General features: G+C 41.9%; 1 protein-coding gene across 3 annotated transcripts in view; it reads left to right on the plus strand.

The window, feature by feature from the left end:
• Positions 1-19,362, plus strand: part of LOC132913710 (ubiquitin carboxyl-terminal hydrolase 48-like) — a 76,779-nt gene that overhangs the window by 33,938 nt on the left and 23,479 nt on the right. For all 3 annotated transcript variants that reach the window (XM_060972227.1, XM_060972228.1, XM_060972229.1), the window contains 3 exons: positions 4,305-4,435; positions 4,887-5,006; positions 8,635-8,760. In XM_060972227.1, the coding sequence (XP_060828210.1) occupies positions 4,305-4,435; positions 4,887-5,006; positions 8,635-8,760 (377 nt within the window). The remainder of the gene's footprint in view (positions 1-4,304; positions 4,436-4,886; positions 5,007-8,634; positions 8,761-19,362) is intronic.

Below are 19,362 nucleotides of genomic sequence, written 5' to 3' on the forward strand. Positions count from 1 at the left end.
TCTTTGCTTCTACCTTGTATGCGTCGACTCGAATTTGCCACGACCAGTTAGGACTGTTTGTCAAAAGCCTCGAATCGATTCCTTTTAACATCTTTGGCCAAACACACGAGAGAATATGAAATAGGAAATTATATTTTTCTCGACTCGTCGCCTGACGAATAGAATTTAGATCGTCGTTTTCTTCTTCGCGCTCCAATTTTATTTTCCCTCTCTTCCCTAACATATTTTGCATGATCGGTACAGTCAAAAAAGAAATTTGTGAATACTGAATTTCAATTCTTTTTTCCACCTTGGCAATGATAGTTTCTTAAGCAAAGTTAAGTCAAGTCAAGTCTAAAATTGCAGTCTTTCCACTGATACCTTTTTCAAGTTTTTGCAAGTTGCTTCTTGGCGAATTAAGAGATTCTGTAACCGACGCATTATCTCGGACGCGTTACTTGGATCACTTTCGGACCCAGGTGCATAGTTCTCCGGAGGATTGCGACTCCCTTTCATCTTTCTATCCCTACGAAATTTCCTAATTAATTTCGAACGTAGCAGCATCACGTTGTAATTGATTTAGACAATAATAATCGATCGGTGACAACGTGATCGTTACTTTGATTACTAGCGGAATCTTGTCCGAAGTTAGATCCAACGATCGATCACGCGAGGCTTAAGAAATCATTTTTGCCAACCAATTACTCAGACGAATTAGTTATCAAATATCGGTAATATCGAATAAGATAGTATCGAATCACTCGCTTTTTGTATTTGAAAGTGCTTTACTTTAGAATTCTCAAACCTAATGATGAACGCTCGAGTAATTTGAAATTTTTAATCGACAGAGTATAACAGAAAGGAAGAACAAAGGGCAGAAGAACATTTTTCTCATTCTTCGCTAAGAAGCTATTCGTCGTCTTGTCGAAAATTACACGGCCAATCGCATCGGGAACTCGAGGAAAAGTTCGATTCGTCGTCCCACGAGGGATTTCGACCCGGGCCGTTTCCATGCACGCGATAAAATCCGAAGGAATCGGTGGTCGCCTATGAAACTTCTCGAGACTTGATCCTGTCCAAGTTTTTGTCCCCTCTCAACTATCCGTTTATGGTTTGACTACCCTCGGATGGCACTTTAGGGAAATACAGGAGGAAAGCCACGCTAGCGTTCGGCTCTATTGGCAACCAGTAGAGCCTATTGTGTATTATTAGCCAATAAAACTCACTTGCTATTTGCTCGAGACACGCGTGAATGATCCTTCGAATTCCTCTCCTGGTTTCCCAACCATTTCCATTCTCTTTGATGCATTTCCTTTTGTTTTCCCACTTGGAAATTCTTCTCTTCCACGGTTTTGGGCTGTCCGTTTAACCCTCGAACTATCACGGATCACATTAGGTTATAATATAGACGATTTTAGTCATTTTTCAGTCTATTGATACAAAATGGTAGGTTTTAGAAGTTTATTTTCACATACACGTAAAACACCTTTCTCTCGTTTTTATTACAAAGTGTAACGTTTTCTTGTGAAATTTATCGAACACTGGCTATCAGAGGGAATTGTTAACCGTCGACCGATGCGACGCGGTTTAAGTACTAAATAATTAATTAGCAAACAGCTCGGTTAGGTAGTTAGTAAAGAAACACGCTGGTAGGAAAAATAGAAAACGTATAATTAAAAATATACCGTGTCCAGTTGAAGGTTTTACTGTAATTATGGATTAGCTTCTTCTAATATAGCGTCATACTTTCGTGACACGAACTATAGAGTTAAGATTCGACAGATACAGATTATATTTCTAACAAAGTCTAGTGCCAGCTTTAACTTCAGCTTAGTAACTTTCCAAACGGTATATCAACATTTTTCGAATTGAATAATAAAATGTTTTGCTTCAGGCACAATGTGACGATAATAAATCGTTCATCGTCGCTCAAGTAGCTAGTAAAAGGATCATAATTATACCGGTAACAAGCAGTTCAATCGTGGATTTCGGTTTGTAGGAAGTCGTAGTCATTTCCAGGAAGGAGGAGAGGGTCGATGGAACAGCTACTCCGAATGAATTCAAATGTCCACCCTTGGACCTCCAATTACGGAACGGTGCATGAGGGTGCACGATAGGATCGTTTGCTATCGAGTTTAATCGGAAATACGACGAACCTAAGCTAATCAGGGATGCGTAGGGCTGACTGAGAATCACCGACTACCAGGGACACCCCTTTTCCAAGTCTTTTAACCCTCTCGTCGTCTAGTTCTGCAAAATCACCCCTTTCGAAGATCGATCGGTTACATCTTTCTGAACTACACTGAAATTTCTCTTACTTTTAAACTCTTTTTCGTCCAATAGCTTCCTCGTTTTTCATTACACGTATTTTCATCTTCATCGAGCGATAATGAAACCCTTGTAAACTCAGTCAGACAGGAAATCACAACTACTCACGGTTCTTCCATCAAGTTAAAGTTTGGCCTGTTCCTTTTTACAGGATATAATAGGTGAGTAGTACTACGAACAACACTTTTCATGCGTTTCAAATTGCCGAGAAACGTCTCTTCTTCCTCGAAAGAATGTTTCCTTTGCTTCTTCGAGGATCTTTTCGCACTTTTCTATCTAACTCGCCTCTGATCTTTCCAATGAGTTTCGAGAATTTACAGTGGACTAGGCGTATGCAGATCCGACGCATAATTGTCGCGGTATTTTTAAACTCCTACAAGTAGTTACTGACTGGAAGAGAAGAATTTACGTAAAATTTGATCGTAACCCGATCGATCGGTCGTTCGCTTGATAACTTCCATTGGTTCTCGCGTTTCGTACGAAACCAACGGATGTTCTGACATGTACTTACGAACAAGAATGTACGACAAATATTTTTTACAAGCTTCGTGTCCCTGAAGAAACGCCTCTCCTCCGAAAGAACGTGTTTCTTGATCGTCCAAGAATCTGGAGACAGGCTACACCTAGTTTGGGACAGGTCGTCGACCGCCGGGTCATTGTTCGAGGGGTGGTTGGTGTTCTTGCAGTGTGTTCACGTGGACGAGCGCGATACCACGGCCACGGTACTCGTGGTAATTAGGGCTGTGGCGGCGCAGGGTGGTGGACATTCGAATTCATTCGAGGTCAGAGCGTTCCTCGTGGGGGTTTACCCTGCAACCCCTTTAGCGGAAAACTGTCTGAACATGACGTAACGCTCCTGAAAGCCGGGCCGGATAGGAGCTGTTCGGCCTGGTTTTTGCGCTGTCCGGCCAGCAACAATGGCCGCTTCTTACGCGGCTCTGGTCACCGTATATTATTAATTACTGTATTAATCTCGCCGACCGTAAGCAATCTATTATACACGAGGATAAGAGCCACCGAGAGCCACGGCAGCGTCGTCGAAACGCCCACACCCGCACCGTGTCTCCCACCCTCTTTCACCACCCCTCTGATCTGGTTCCTCTGTGACTTTGTAACTTCGACGCTCGAGGGGGTGTCGATGTAATCTGACCCACGCTGGTGTTAACGAAGGGTGGCTTCGGAAAGGGTGTTAAAGGAATCTTGAAATTGGCCGTGGTGTGACCGCCTCACCGGTACTTGACGCTCTTAGGCGAAAGGGGTGGAGTTAAGGGGATCGATTCCGTGAAGGTGTCGGAAGGGTGTTGCGGTAGATTCTACGCAGATTGCTTTCTTCGTTTTTTTCTGAGTGCGAGTGGGTTTAAGAGGATTTTTTGTTAGTTTTTCCTTCCTTTTTAATTAGTTTCTTTCAACTACAGCGTGCAATCTAAATAAAGACTCGTTTCGACTCGTCTGCGTATTGCGAAGAATGTACTTTACTTTACTCTTCACGCTTTGCACAAGAGCATTCCGGGCATTTCTCCGCGTTTATTTAAATTCTATCTTTCGAATTAATTCGAACAGAGACATACAAATCGAGGAACACATCGCATTATTTCTACTTTATCCAAATTACGTATTGTTTGAAACATTTACGTCTTACGTATCTTATTCGTCTCTCGTGTATTTTAACGCGGTTGTCTCGCGAAATATTGGCGCGTTCCGTCGATGAAGCGTCTTAAATTTTCCATAGACAAACATCGCAGACATCGACACTCTACTTACATCGCTGTACTACTAATTTCGCTGTAACAAGAGTATCAATTACCAAGTCCTTTTGAAAGATCAGTTAGAAAGCAAGTAAGATTTACTGCTCCTACTCGAAGGCAAAGGTCATCGAAGCTTGCAGGATACCTGTCTGAAACTCTAAAATCATAACACCCACACACCTGACAAATTTTCTATAATTATGCTTACAAAATCGATATTGCTATAATGATATTCCTCCCTTTGCGTTTCAGGTTTGTGCGCGGCGTGTATGCTGGTGAGAGTGGAGCAAGAACGTCTGGAGAGTCTCAAGTACGACAGGGCGACGATTTATATAAAGTGCGTGGAGGATAACGAGGATACGAAGTTGGAAAACGATCTCGAGGTGAGGGGTGGAATAAAAATCCATAGATTCGATCCTCTGGAATTCGGACGGAGATCACGAAGGGACGGACGAAGGAGAGAGGAAGAGAGCGCTGGAAGAGTAAATTATTCGACTGGAGACGGAGAGACAACGGATTTTTGTTAATGGGCCGACGTGCCGAGTCACCAGAGTGTCTTGGAACCGGTCCATCGTTTCAGATTGATGTCGGTCGATAAGGAGATTGGCTCCATCTCATTCATTTCACGATAATAATCGTCATTACGTTTCCACGACCTTATGGCCAGCTGCTTCGTCTCTCTGCTCGTCCGCGCGCTGTTTTATTTTTCTGCGTCTCTCGTTCCTCGTGTCGAGCATCGAAACGATATCGGGGCGCCACGAGCCCGAGAATAGATGTTTAAAATGACGCGCACGATTTCCTGATGTTCAAATAGATTTTTTAATTCGATCTCAGGTGGCAGCCAAGAGACCAAAGATGGAGAACACGAGGCCGTCGAGGACTAGGCGGAACTTGAAAGGATCACACGAGTTGAAAGTATCGTCGGAGATTACGTTGAAGGAGCTAAAACTAATGGTAAGCGTGTATTCTTTGATGATTATACGAGAGAAGTGTTTTTGATAAAACTGACTTTGTATCATCGTGTGTTTCTATTACCAAAAACCATACGAATAAAAAATTTCATCTTGTAAGGGTCAATTATCAAAACCAAATTTGATAACAGACGATGAGTTGCGCGGTCCACTGAATATCAAAAATGCTGCTTTATAAACGGCATAGAACGTGACTACCATGCTTTCATGCTTAAAAAATCTTGGTCTATTCGATCGAACAAAGGAGCAAACGAATTCCATGATAATAGAGATTCTTCCCGTCGGCATTTTACCAACTAAACAAACATAATTTGCTGAATTTTAACGCGTTGCCGGCGATCGATCGTAGTTGCTGTGAATGACAGTGATCGCGGGATAATTGAATGAAAATTGCTCGCAGCCGTTTTACGAGGGCTGACCGTTTCCGACGAGGCAACAGCGAAGAGGAAAGAGAAACCCTCCTAAAATCGGACACCCTGTAAGCAGGTTGTTCGTTGGTTCGTTCAGTGGACGAAAGTAGTAAAGCCGTAGTTATGGCTGGTTAGCATATGCCCGAGCTCCGGCAGTGTGCTTAAACTATTAAGCGTATTTATATTGCGAGGCTGTGGCCATCTCCTTCTCCTTCTCCGAGGCCACCGGCAAAAACCCGAAAGAGCATAAACCTCGCGCTAATAACAGGCCTTCTCGACTTCTCCACTCCACTTCACTCCACTTCGCTCCACTCTGGCCCTTCCATTCCGGTGGCTGTTCAATTCTATCTTTTCCTCTCTCTCTTTCTCTGCGTGTCTCTTCTTTGCTCTTGTCACGTGTTTTCGCGTAATTTAGTCATGCAAAAGGTCGCATCGAGAGCTTGGAAAGGCTGATTGCAGTCGGAGGATTTGAAGGAATTTTTGGGAATGAATTTAGATTTATTTCTTGGAACATTGAAAGTCAAGGGAATGGAATATTAAAACAAGAGTTCTGTACAATAATTGTTTAAACTGATGATATTGGGAAATGGAGGAGTCGCGCGTTATAAATTGTCGACTTTTCTTTCACGGTCGCGTAATTCTTCTTCGATGGATAACTCGGAATTTTTCAAATCTCATTCGTTTTATTACCGTACTCGTATTTATAATACTTGTAGCTCGTGACTTGTGAAATGTTACTAAGAATATTAGTTGCATTCGACAGGTTTGCCAGTCAAAATACAATTTTATCACATGGTCCGGATAAAGAAACAGAGCTAGCATCTTCGGAGATAAAAGTCATGACTTCTATTATCTCGTTAAAAACCATCCGCAAGAAGGAATATCTAAAAAGATGTATTAAAATTACAGTTTGGCCGGAAACTTCTGGCAGGCACTTATGTTTTATTACGACCACAAGGATGAACAAGAGGAGCAATCTACCCTGAGTAGCAGTCTCTCTACTATTCACCAACGGGTTAACGAATTTTTCTCCACGGGTTTCCCGCAAAAAACCACGTCGGCAAAAAGGACAAAACGTAGCTCGTCTCAGTTTTACCGCAATAATTGCCGCAGCCTGCCAGTAGTAAAACTCTTAAATTTAAGCCGGCGTATCTCTCGTGTCTGTTCGAGGGGATCGTGGCCAGGCCATTTTCCAGCTAGCAGAGGATCTAGGCTGATCGATGGATCGTCGAACAGTCGAAGATTAGACGATACCGGTTGGAAAGTATCAGAGGCCGACTAAAGGGTGCCGGTTGTTGGCGGATCGAGCCGCGTTTGACAGAAACGACAGTTGTTGGTGTTTTTATCGGTTGGCAAAAATGCACGAATTTCATGGTCGGATGCGGACAAGTCGCGAGCAAGCAAGCAAATCGGGACAATAGCCGGTGCGCCTCGGTCGTCGATCGTTTTACGTAATCGTCGTAACGCCGATTGCCACCTGTAAATATTACTTTCTATCCACATTCTGTGTCACTATTCTTGCTTCGGATCTTTTGTGGTTTCTTTTGGAATTGAGAAAGGATCGGCCTTTTTTATTTTTGGTAATTATAAAGCGAGGAAAATCGATATCGTCCGTCAAAAGAAGATGAAGACTTTGTTGAGAAATTGTATCAGGTTCGCGCACATGCAGGGATTAGTCTTTTTTATTCTTTTAACTGTGGAAATAGTAGAGTCGATATTGTTTGAAGCAGAGAAGAAAAAGTTTCTTGAAAAAACTTCAAACTGTATTGTATTGTGTTGGCGCGTACGCAAGGATACTGTTTCTTTTTTTATTTATTAATTTTATAGTGTTCCAAAATATTATTCGTTTTATTCCAAATATAGGAAGGAAAGGTAAAAGATTGGTTGGAACATAGGGCAATCTTTCGGCTTCTTCCCTTTCTACTTCGCAACCTTGTTAAACTGATCTCTATTTATCGGTTTGGTCGAGCACCTCTCGTGCCCAGAGAAGACCTTAACGAGGAAGCATCGGTTTCTTGACCCAACCAATCATTTCTCCTCTTGCCTCTGCTTATTTTTTTCATTTCCTTGTTTCGCCACGGTAAACGCTGGTATTATCCCGTAACTTTCGTCACTTCAACTTCTCGATGGAGTTCTTTGTCAAGGTTTTCAGGTCTCAAATTAGGGCCTACGAGAATCCTTTACAAGATCTACAGTTCGATGTTCGAAGATTGTTCTTCGACGAACGTTTTTCCGAAGAAATTTTGTTTCAGAAACGTCTGCTCGAAGATACAGGATGTATGTTTTCTAGAATAAAAGCTGTGGATCGAAGATTCATCGAATGTGGGTGTAACGGAACTAATTTTTGGAATTTAAAATCAATTTCACAGGAGACGTTTGTGCCACGTCACCGTCAACTCAATCAGCCCACAGAGATTTCTAAGTCCTGCAAGAAACCGTCCTTCCGACACTCGATCTAAAACCATCAATGGCAGAACGCCATTCAGCTTTAGCCCCGAGAGTAATTCTTTTTGTATTGTTTGCTTCGAATTCCAAAATTACATCTTTCCATTGGTCTATCAATTTTTCAAATTGCTCTCGTAGCTTTTTCCTTCCTTCGTCTAACATCCATCGTATTTAAAAGATGAAAAGTTTCTCTCGACGTAAATACAGTCAAAGTATAATTCTTTTCTAAATGGTTCACTTCGCTTCGGTCTTCCTCCTCTTTGCTCTTCGTGGCTGTTGCTGCTCTGGCCGGTTACTCGCTCGTAAAACAGAAACCTGCACGTTTACCCCGCCACTGGGGAAGTTGGTCGTCGTTCCTTCCTCGAGAAGTTGAACGGAGGGTAAACGCGAAACCGCTTCTCGAACGCGGCTTCCACAAATTAAGCAATTACCCGGACGCATGCTCCGCGATTCCGAGTTCGAGACGCGGTCCTTTCCTTCGGTTTCTTTTCCCTTCTCGCGGTCCGCTTTGGAGTTCGATGCGCGGAGAAGGAGGTATACAAGTCGCTGGAATTTTCTACGTTCTTGGAATTTGTTGCCTTCGCCAATCATTTCCCATGGGTCACGTTGAGAGTATTTTTACGTTAACTCGCCACTGCCACGCGAACTTTATATGTTTTCTCGCGATAGATGGGAATGTACCACGCCATAGTAAGTACTTAACTTTCGAAAATTATTTTATCGTATGCAGCGATACATTTTTCCATTTCTTTTCAGACGATGCAAATTTGCGGTGCTGGTCCCTACGATCAACATCTGATGTTGGGCGAACACGAACTGACCGATCACAGTCAGAGTCTTGCGGCGCTTGGCATATTTCCTGGGGCACTTCTCACCTTGAAGGTAGGATACTTCGAAAGAAACGCTTGTTAATCGAATATATTTGAAGGAATTTCCTTTTTCAAAAATTCATTCGATTTTTAGGGACACCACATAGAGATACATTTACGCTAACGTTCATGAAACATCATTTAGAAGAGCTAACTCGCATTGAAAATCGTTTCTTGGCTCCAACTTCTTCTTCTAACGCGTTAGAGAAATCATACAATTTTTGTTAAACAAATCTTTCTCCTGTCTGTAACCCTCTGCGAGTTAGCTTCCAAGCAGCTGAACTTCAAAGGGTGGGTTCCACCCCTTAAACTTGAATTACCCAAGCTAAAGAGAAATACTCGTGTAATATCTTTGGTTGTCCTCCGAGTCTGTAAAGTGTAATCCGAATCGAGCTATCCGCGACCTTTCCTCACGAGGAAATTTCCCACGTTGCTGGAGCACGTTCTACATGGGAAAAAGCGTGGAAAAATAATCAAGAGAAAAGATCCTTGAATCATGTGCTCAGTCAGTTCTTTGATTGGCATTGTCACTTTTTCGTATCGACTTCCTTTAACCGTGAAATTTTAACGCAATTAACGAGAATTTCCTTCGCAAGTGACGCAATTGTTTCGGTAATAAGACAAACCGTAAGACCATCTCTGTCTGTTATTTTTGGTATCTCATTCCTCGCATGGAAGCATCCGAACAAGACCCTTCAGGATCGTTCGAAGGGTCCAGGCTACAAGGCCTGGGAGGAAGCCGAAATGCGATGCTTCCTGTTTTCGATTTACACAATTATTTATCCAGTCGAGCGTTTCCATGCGTATCGTATATTTTTCATTGTACTAACTCTACTTAATTTAGTTGTAACATTATGGTGAGGCGAAGTTTCGGGATGTTTTGGTACGCGGTGAGTCCTTTGTTCCTTTTGTTCTATTTAGTATAATCATTATCACAATTATACTCAGGGGTTTTTCGGATGAGAAGAAGCTTTCTTGCTCAATGAGAATTATATTCAGACGTTCCTTAGCTATGATTCTTAACTATTTACGACTGTATACGCTTATTCTCTCTCATTTTCAATGTTTTCCTTCTTTTTTTCACTCGACGTAGTCATTCTTAGAAAACACTTAATCGAATCTGAGTTTAAAACCCTCGATAACTGTGTACTCTTTATTCGCATGATAATTTCAAATACTTTTTCACTTCCGGAACAAATATCCTTCGTTGTGTTCTCGATATGTTTCACATAAATTCTAACATTATCGTGAAACGAATATCATTTCAAACAATAAGAATCTCGCGAGACGAATAATACTTGAAAGAATTAAACAGTCTTACATTATATTTCCTATCCACCTGAGTTTCACGTACCTGTCGATGTTTGCGAACGTTTGGTCGGTAGTTGGAAATCAATTATCGCTGTCGAAACTGATTGCTAGACTCGAGTGATTATGTGAAAAATCCGGCAAAGATACGATCGACGTGAGCCGAGTAGTAGCTTGGTGAGGAGAGAGATAGAAAGAGAAGGAGAGAGGAAACTGGGCGTGCTCGACAAGTTCGATAAATAGATAGCGGTACGTAAATGTGTAGAACCGGGCATAACTCGCGGCTTAGTCAGCCATCGCATTCGCCACGGCAGACCGTGATCAATTCCAACTTTTTTCATCCTGGACAGACTTTTTCCTGGCGAAACGGCGGATTAACGCATTAGCGGTCCCGATTTCAAACATCCTAATTCCTACGTATCGTTTGAATTTTTCTCTCTCGACGTCGATCAGCTCTGACAGACCACTTTGTCAATCGATAAGTTGATCAGAATATTACAGAATCTCCATTACGTTGATTCACCGTGTTATTTTCATCTAGAATTTAGACGGTTACTTTAACGTGGTATTTTAACATCGTTGCGCGATAATTTCGTTTCTATCGTTCGTCTTCCACGGCGTTTCCTTTTCACAAAATTTCGCCGGTTACTTCAACCTGGTATTTTAACATCGTTGCGCGATAATTTTGTTTCCATCGTTCGTCTTCCACGGCGTTTCCTTTTCACCAAATTTCGCCGGTTACTTCAACGTGGTATTTTAACATCGTTGCGCGATAATTTCGTTTCCATCGTTCGTCTTCCACGGCGTTTCCTTTTCACCAAATTTCGCTGTTTTTGATCAAGTGGATTTTGTATGGCGAAGTGTTAATTGTAGTCAGGGCGATACGTTTGTCGCGAAGGGGGGAGGGCAGCGGACAGTGACAAACAGGTGCAATTTAGATTTAAGATCTAGCTACCGTTTCCTTTAAGCCGGAGACAATGGATAACTAACGCCGGCAATGGTCCAAGATAACGGGAAGACCGCCGATTTTGTCTTGGGATTAGTTGAGAACGTCGCCTCTCGAGATTAGAAGTGTTAATTGGCCTCTTACCAGAGGAACATTACCTCCGGAGATTCTACCTCGAAAAATCTTCCTTATCCGCTAAAGCACACTCGATAATCATCCTTTCGATGCTCCAAAACGCGTATCAACTTTTAATCGTGGTCCTATACGATATCATATATGATATTTCATTTCAATTGGTTCATAGCTGATAACTTTTGTTATGATTTCATACATATTAGCTAAGAATATATCTACATTGGTGTAATTGGTAGAAGCTTGATCTTGTTTTTAAATCGTCAATTATCATAGATTTTAAATATCGATGGATCATTGAATAATCTAGATTGCTATAAACCTATCTTCGTAAATCTACTTGCGACATAATTCGCTTTTAACAGAAATGAAATGATACGCCAGAAGGTGGATATTTCTCTAAATATTGAAATTATGAAAAATTTCATTTCCATACAAATTTCCAAATTTCCATACAATTATGAAAAACCGCTAAATTAAAAAATACGTCGTGCGCGACTGATCCTCTTTGTATCAAACAAAATGGCAAAAGACAAGTTGATATGGCGGACTCGCGATTGGAGAAATGGAGGGATCTTAAAGGGATGGTAAGTCATGTGAGGATCCGCGATTCTGCCGGCTGCATATCTGGCAGTTCGCGCGGTCCACGAGGATCGAAGATTCAGCCAAAAATTCGGCGGACGTGGCCGCCGTTTTTGCCGGGTCAAAAGCTGTCGCCGCCGCCGCAGCCGTCGCTGCTCGACGAAAGAAAAATTCCTGGTCCGTTTGGGACGCGACACCGCCGGAATAATTCCAGCGTTCCTCGACGGTTCTTTCCTCCACGGTTCACTGATTTTATGAAAGCAACGTCCATGCCAAAATTCCACTGTCTTTTAACACCGTTGACTTTCTCGAGTGGATTGTCAAACGGAAAATGCCAGTGACAACGCTGGAACGCGTCCTTTCACCGACTGGTTTCGTTCACCACGCCTGTACCAACTGCGAATTCTAATCGCCAGCTTGTATAGGATCTAGTTTTTCGAGGAACTTTGGCGTAGAGCAGATGGAACGCGTGCTTTTCGTCGTGATTAGTAGATAATTACCATCGAGTCGAAGACAGAATCGGATAAAGTCCGATACAGGTTTCTCTAAGACGTATATACGTCTGCTGAAATGTCTCAGGGCAGTTAGTTTTAGACGTGGATTTTTATGCAAATTTGTGTTTATTCTATGGACACAGCTAGAGAAATAGAACTTAAATAGGGATTTATTTTACGTATAAAATGTATGTACCTTTAGATTTCATATAAATGCGAAAAATCCGCGATTTAGTTATACTGTATTCGTTTAAAAGATCGTTTAAACTTGTTCAAACTTGTGGATTATTTTGATAATTTACGTGGCGAGAAAGGTTTATCGATAAGCTATCAGTTTTAATAAAAAGATGCACGTAATTTACGATTCAAAATTACTCGTCGATAAACCTGTTCATTATCGTTATTAAGTAACGCTCGTGATTTAGCTATCAATGCAAGAATTTAAACGTAAACTGCTTCTTGATTGCAAACTCTATTAGACGACGGCAGAACGAGGCACAGAACGTGTTAATGATTAGCTAGGAAATCACATTGATCGATAAAACATTTGATCGATGAATGAAAGATTTATCATCGGTCTCTGGTTAAAAATCACTCACCTGACGGTGAATTTTTCGAAATGGACGTTGAGATAGGTTCCGCCTTGGAAGCCATAGTAAAATGAATTTCTTGCCACGATCCAATACGAGCGGAGGCTGCATCGAAGAAACCCAATCAGCCCGGTGAATCATTACCGGTACAAATTAACCTGAATTCTCCGTGACGCGGCTGCACCGTAGCTCGATCTGAGTTTTATCACGAGGATTAGAGTGGCTTGCTCCCTGAAGTGTGCAGCCCTGGCAAAAACAAATCCGGTATCGCCGGCGTGAAATTCGTTCGACGATGCAACATATCTGGCCGACGCGTACCGCGATTCAACCAAATCAAACGGGTCAACTTACCCACGTATGAAAATATACATTGGCAAATTAAATAAAATTCTATAATATTCTATAAAAATTCGGGGCGAAAAAGAACGACGGTGAAGAAATTAAGGTGATTAGAATTTGCTACCGAAGAACAAATTAGATCAGAGAGACAGAGGACCAAGATTCCCCCGAAGGATTCGATACAGATTAAGTCTCATTTTTGTACATTTACAGTAGCAGAAGCCTGAAGAAGGTTTACGATCGCTCTATGCGTAGATTAGTTAATTTTGTAGCAGACGTTTCTCATCGTGTTGCTGACAATCATCCATTCTGTAGCGTACGATACATTTGTTCAACGCTCTCCTCAAATGCAGTTACGTTTTATAAAATTATGCTATCTTTCGTACCACTTATATTTACACCTTTCTTTAATCGTACTTGCGTAATCAATGAATTACCGTATATCAGAATTCGCATGACAGATACACAAACGTTCTCGCGTCTGAATTACATAAAACACCAAGTAAGGTACCGTGGAAGAAGATCGGAAAGATTCTTGCTCGGTCATCTTTTATTCCCTTCGAGTTGTTCGTTGCTAAGTCAACCGAAAATCTTGCGTTCTTCGACGAAATCCTGTTCGTCCAGAAAATTTGCCTCCGTGGAAAAAAAAGAAGAGCAGTGCTCGCAGAGGTTTTCAGTCGAATCCGTGGAACGTCGGTGGTGCAAAAAAAGTTAGGAAATTTTCCGGCGCGGGATGACTGCAATTATAGCAAGCGGCGTAGTGTCGAGTTCGAACACAGGCTATCGGCCCCTGACGGTCGATGTAACGACAGTGATAAATCCTTTTAAGGAGCGTCTAGCTGCTTTTAACGGTCGACAGCACGCTATCGTGGCTGTAACGTGACTGAACAATCCGTAACCGAGAGATAATTGTTCGCAGTTATGCGGATAACCATGGACCAATCCGTTGGCAAGAAGCTCCTCCGCAAAGGCGGGATTGTTTCGCGAAATCTTGCGTCGTAAAATGTGCTCGTTCGCGAACGCGCGACTCCCGCCGCGTAATCATATGAAATTTAGTTAGCCGACAGATTACTGTCCCTCGGTCTGGCGAGCAAATTGTGGCTGGCTAATTAATTCCAAGCCCTAAGCGAGTAAACTGGGGTAAGCTACTAAAGAAAGATGACAAAAAGAAGCATGGTTGTCGATGATTTTTCTCGATGTGATCTAAGTAGTGGTAGGATGATTAAAGTAATTTAGAAAATTTGTATTTAAAATTCTAATGGATCAGGTGGAAGAAGAAACTTCATGCAGGGAATATTGTTAATGGCCATTTTCATCGTACACGATTTTGTCCGCTTTTCGTGCGATTTTAATCGTTCAGTGTTAAATTCCCATTTAATTTTATTTTTATTGCTAATTGAATTTCCTTACAAATAAACTTCGTACAGAAAGAAAGACTTGATTTTTCCCATGTTTTCTAAGCTTAATTTTGCATGTTGAAACGCGCAATTGTACACGTCTAATAACGACTCATAAATTCACAGAAAAATCCTGCGGACAAATACGCCTCCTACATCTTCTTCAAAGAGATTCAAACAGAATCTGATGTATCTTTTCTACATTTATCTTTAAGCAACCAGCCAAAAGAAAATCGCCATAGTCCACTGGATCCCTCGATTGCGAGTGTATGAAACTAAGGAGAAATTAAAGAACTCCAACAATCGAAACTATCACACCTACTATTTCAATTGTCGAGTTAAGAATCCCGAATGCAACATTCTCGTACTTGGAAATGAATTTTACGAGGGACCTTAGAAAAATCTCTTCGCGGAGGTACTCTTGAAACGACTTTAATCGATCTTCTTCGCCTTCGAGCGGCGATCCGGCTACTGGAATAGTTCCCAGTGCGTCGTATATTGAACGATCAACGACGGTAGCGACCGGCAGCTACCGGTTCAGAATCCTGGAACATACAATGACTGGGATGACTTGCCGGCAGAATCAGCCGCGGAACGTCTTTCGATACATTAAATACCGCTCAGTCATCATTCGTGCAGTAATTCAAGGTCGCGATTACAAAGTCAATACATGCTGCCATCTATCTGCATCTCGACATCGTGATTTTTCCCCTTTTCCCCTTTCGTCGTGGGTATTTGGCGTAGGAAGGTCGTTGATGAACGTCGTTGCTTCTCTTCGCGCCCTACGTCGCTTTTTCTTCGTCCCTACTACGTCACTTCCGGTCAAATCGCGTTGCTTCGATCGTGTTCCTTCGTACTATCTCCTTCATCTGTTTGTCTTTAATTTCTTGGTAAACACGAACTCTTGGTACTCTCGTTCGTGCTTACAGATATTGATCTAAACGTTTATTTTCGTTTTTATCGTACAGAGTAAGTTAGGTTTTTACGTGTGATTCTTGAAGCTTCTGCTGGTGAAAATGTGTCAAAGAACGCGTCAAGGAATGTCTTACTTGTGGGTATTGTAATTTAGAGATATATTTTAAAATTGGGAACACTTAATAGCAAGCAAAGTATCAAATATTCTCTTTCTTTTTCAATATTTCTTCATCTGCATATTTTTATAATATTTATACAAATACTATATTTCTACAAAATTTTTAAATACATAATCCTACAACCTACATATCGAGCACAGCGAACGATGAACATTGTGGTTTACCATAATTACCTAAAACATTCTACGATATAATTCTATAAGTAATGCGCGGAATACAACAATCGGTGCAAACAGATTTTGTAAATTTCTGTCTATTTCTAAGCTGAAGCCTCTGCAACAATCCTGCAGCAAATGTCCACAATAAAAAAAGAAGAAAAGAGATAATATTCCGATATAGAAAACCCATTCATTTTCAGAAATTCGTCACGTTTAGTCATCGCGTCAGAACGTATCCGTCCTCTCTGAACATCTTACAAAGTAAACGGTGTAAACGTTGAAAGGGTTAATCAACGTCGCAATTAAATCTGGATCGCACCCCCGCACACGAAAACGTACGAGATTAATCGAGCTTGAATACAAGAATGAGAGCAACAGAGTACCCTTACAAAGTCGGCTCCGGCCGTTTCCTCCTTCCCCTCATTTTTCCCGATTTTTTTGCGATTCCTCCTCACTGTGCGCCCTCTCTTCATGGCTGATCGACCGGAGTCTTTAGAGTCGGTCGGTCGAGTCTCCAACGGGCGGCAGCCGCGTTTGATGTCGTGTGACGAATGTCCGTGTTGGACGCGCTCTCCTCTCTTTCTCTCCCTTTTCCCTTCCCGTTTCCTCTCTTCACGGACATTTCTCTCTTCTTTCCTCGTATCTCTCCGCTCTCCTCGTTCGGCTCACGCGGGATTCTTCTCTTTCATACGAATTCTCCACTCGGCTGCCCCAACTTTATCCAACTTCTCTTCCATATTTTCGTTCCGATGCATCATCGATCGTAAAGTTTCATTTCCAGCCGTGTGCCAAGTATCCAGTGGTTTCGCTTTCGGAGAAACAGGTGCAGCGTCGAGTTTACCTCGAAACTAGTCGAGTTTGAAGGATACGAAGTTGCGTAAAAATCCGTTGCCGTCTATCGACCAGTGTTCCAGCAATGTTGTAACTTTTCAAAGGGCTGGAACGCTTAAAGCGATTGAAAATCAAATAGGATAATTAGAAAGTGATCCACACGATGCTGAATGTGTACGTTGGCGAGCACCGACTTGGTTGAAAAATTCCTGGCATGACGAAGTACAGCATTTAGACGAATCAGAATCGAGTACCGTGAAAAATCCTCGTCTACCGGGAAGAAAAAATTGAATGCCATCGAAGAAGCGACGTTAAGTCCAAATCTATACGTCCGCGGTACAGGCGATCGATCGATCCACCGGTGGAGCAGCTTATTTCGCAGTCGATCCGGTCGCGAGTTCCTTTTTGCCCTGCCTTCGGATCGTGGTATAAAGGGCCCTATCGGATGTTTCTAATTTTCTGTTGGCGCGCCTCCGAACTACCTCGCGCAGCTCGCTATATTGGAATCTGCGAGGAAAAAGAGAAGATTGAAAAGGGGAAAGAGACTGGGGATCTTTTAAAAATTGAGACTGAAAAGGGAAGAAAAACAGGGCGTTCGAGTGTGACGAGGAAATTTCGAAGTAGAACTATCTGCCTCGAATAAAAGAGAAAAGGAACGATCTATTTCCCACTTGACGAAGGGGATCAGGTGATCTAGAAACGATTTAAATTAAGATTAATAATTAATATAACTTTTGAACTTTGTTATTTGTACTGTAAATCCATATGGATTTTACAGCCTATAGTTTTCTTTAATACACTTAACGAGACTATCGTTCATGATTTTTATCGTACAATACGTAGAACGCTAAATATCCGACGATATCAGTCGGGGATCAAATATCTCGGAACGTTAGACTATTTACTGTCTAGTAATCTAGTATAATGGTCCATTATACTAGATATTTAGATTATTTATGTAACTACGGAATTTTGCGAAGATGATTAACAACGCGGAACTCGGCTAGGAAATTGTCGCTTTCTCTATCGTAACAAATACTACGCTTTGGATGTTTTGTATGTCTATTGGGTTGACCACTAAATGATTGCGGATTTTGTCAATACCGCCTAATGATAAAATTCGCAATCACTTAGGTGTCAACCCAATATATATCTTTGTCCATAAAGTGCGTTCTGTGCAATTTTGCATCTTCAAGTTTCACGTAAACATGTTGTATCTCGGACAAAAATTGAGAATTTATCGTAACTGTGACTATCGATAGCTAATCAAAGGAACGTTACGAGCCTTCCCTTCTATTCGCTCGAGAATCGTTTAGAATGTATAAGGACGATCGTTTCCGTTTGTTATGAGGCGAAAGAGGTCCCAGAGGATCTGGAAACGCGGCGGAATTCCGCGAACAAAATTCCACGCTGTTCTCGAGCATCTTCCGACCAAGAATTTCATTCTTGTGGCCCGCGGCGTTGCGCGAACTCGGACGAGCTCTCGGGATACGAGCAATAACGAACGATAAGTCGTGTTCGAGAATCAATAAAATCATCGTAAAGCTTTCAGCATCAGTCCCGGGAATCGTATAATTTAGAGGAAAATACACTCGGCTGGGAGCTGGCGGAAATGTTTGTTCGACGAAGACCATCCATTTAATACCAACGATCGTTTCGCGAAACTGGTATCGCGTTTATTTTATTCTGTTCGACAGTTAGAAATTGTATTTAGTTTCTTTTAGCGAATAATTGCGAATCGAACGCGAACAACGTTGTATTCGTGAGGATAAAATTGTTGGCGATGAAATGGGAAGCTTCTTCGGGGAATTGAAATCCAAGTATAATTTGTTTATGATACGAAGCCGATAGATCTCTCAGAAAGCAAACCGACCAACTCCATTCTCTTTTCATCATTTTCTTCATTTCTTCATTTTAACAACTTGTTTTAAAAGTTGAAGTCTCAGAAACGGTGCTAAAGAAATTTTATCGTAAGGTGAAATATGTCGATAATAATAAGTTTGAACAGGTGTTGGAACATTTTTACGACCTACTATGAGTACCGGTATAGGAATTGCGTACTACGCACGATGAATATTTTCATAAAAAAGATTGAAATATATGGAAGAATACTTTGGCGAGACTGTGTACTCCGCAAAATGGAAAATTCTCTTTCGCAACAGCGAAATAAATTACTACGATATACCAAAGTATCTCGTAAGTACCTCGATGTTCTCCAACGAACATCCTTTCGATTAAAAAACATTCTACTAACCGCTTTAAACTCTATCGCGAATAGAGTCGTCCCATCTTTTGGCGCCACTAAAAGGTCGCGACGATTACCGAGCCATCAGAAGGCGGAATCACAGTTAAATACTCGGGCTAATAACAATGTTCGACCGGATGAAATCGTTCTAATTACAACGCCCGGTGAAAATTGAGCCATTATTAATCGGCCACTTTTCGTTACCGCTACAGGAACATTGTAGTTGTAAGCCCGAGGGTCGCATCTCGTTTCTTTTTTTTCATTTGGCCGGAAGACCGGTAGCCAGAGATCAGTAGCCGGAACACCGTAATTATTATCCTTAATTGTCGAGCCTTTCGAGGATAAGATCGAAGAAAGGGTTCCAATGGAGGGGAGCAGCGGGGAAAGAAAGAGAGGTCCTCTCGAGGCTGATCGTCCTGTCCGCTCGATGGCCCCTTCTCTACGCTGGCCAATCAGCGACCCCGGTACCTTGACTCCTGGACCCTCTCAGAAATAAATC

Source organism: Bombus pascuorum, chromosome 13 (assembly GCF_905332965.1).
Source record: "Bombus pascuorum chromosome 13, iyBomPasc1.1, whole genome shotgun sequence".
Lineage (NCBI taxonomy): Eukaryota > Metazoa > Arthropoda > Insecta > Hymenoptera > Apidae > Bombus > Bombus pascuorum.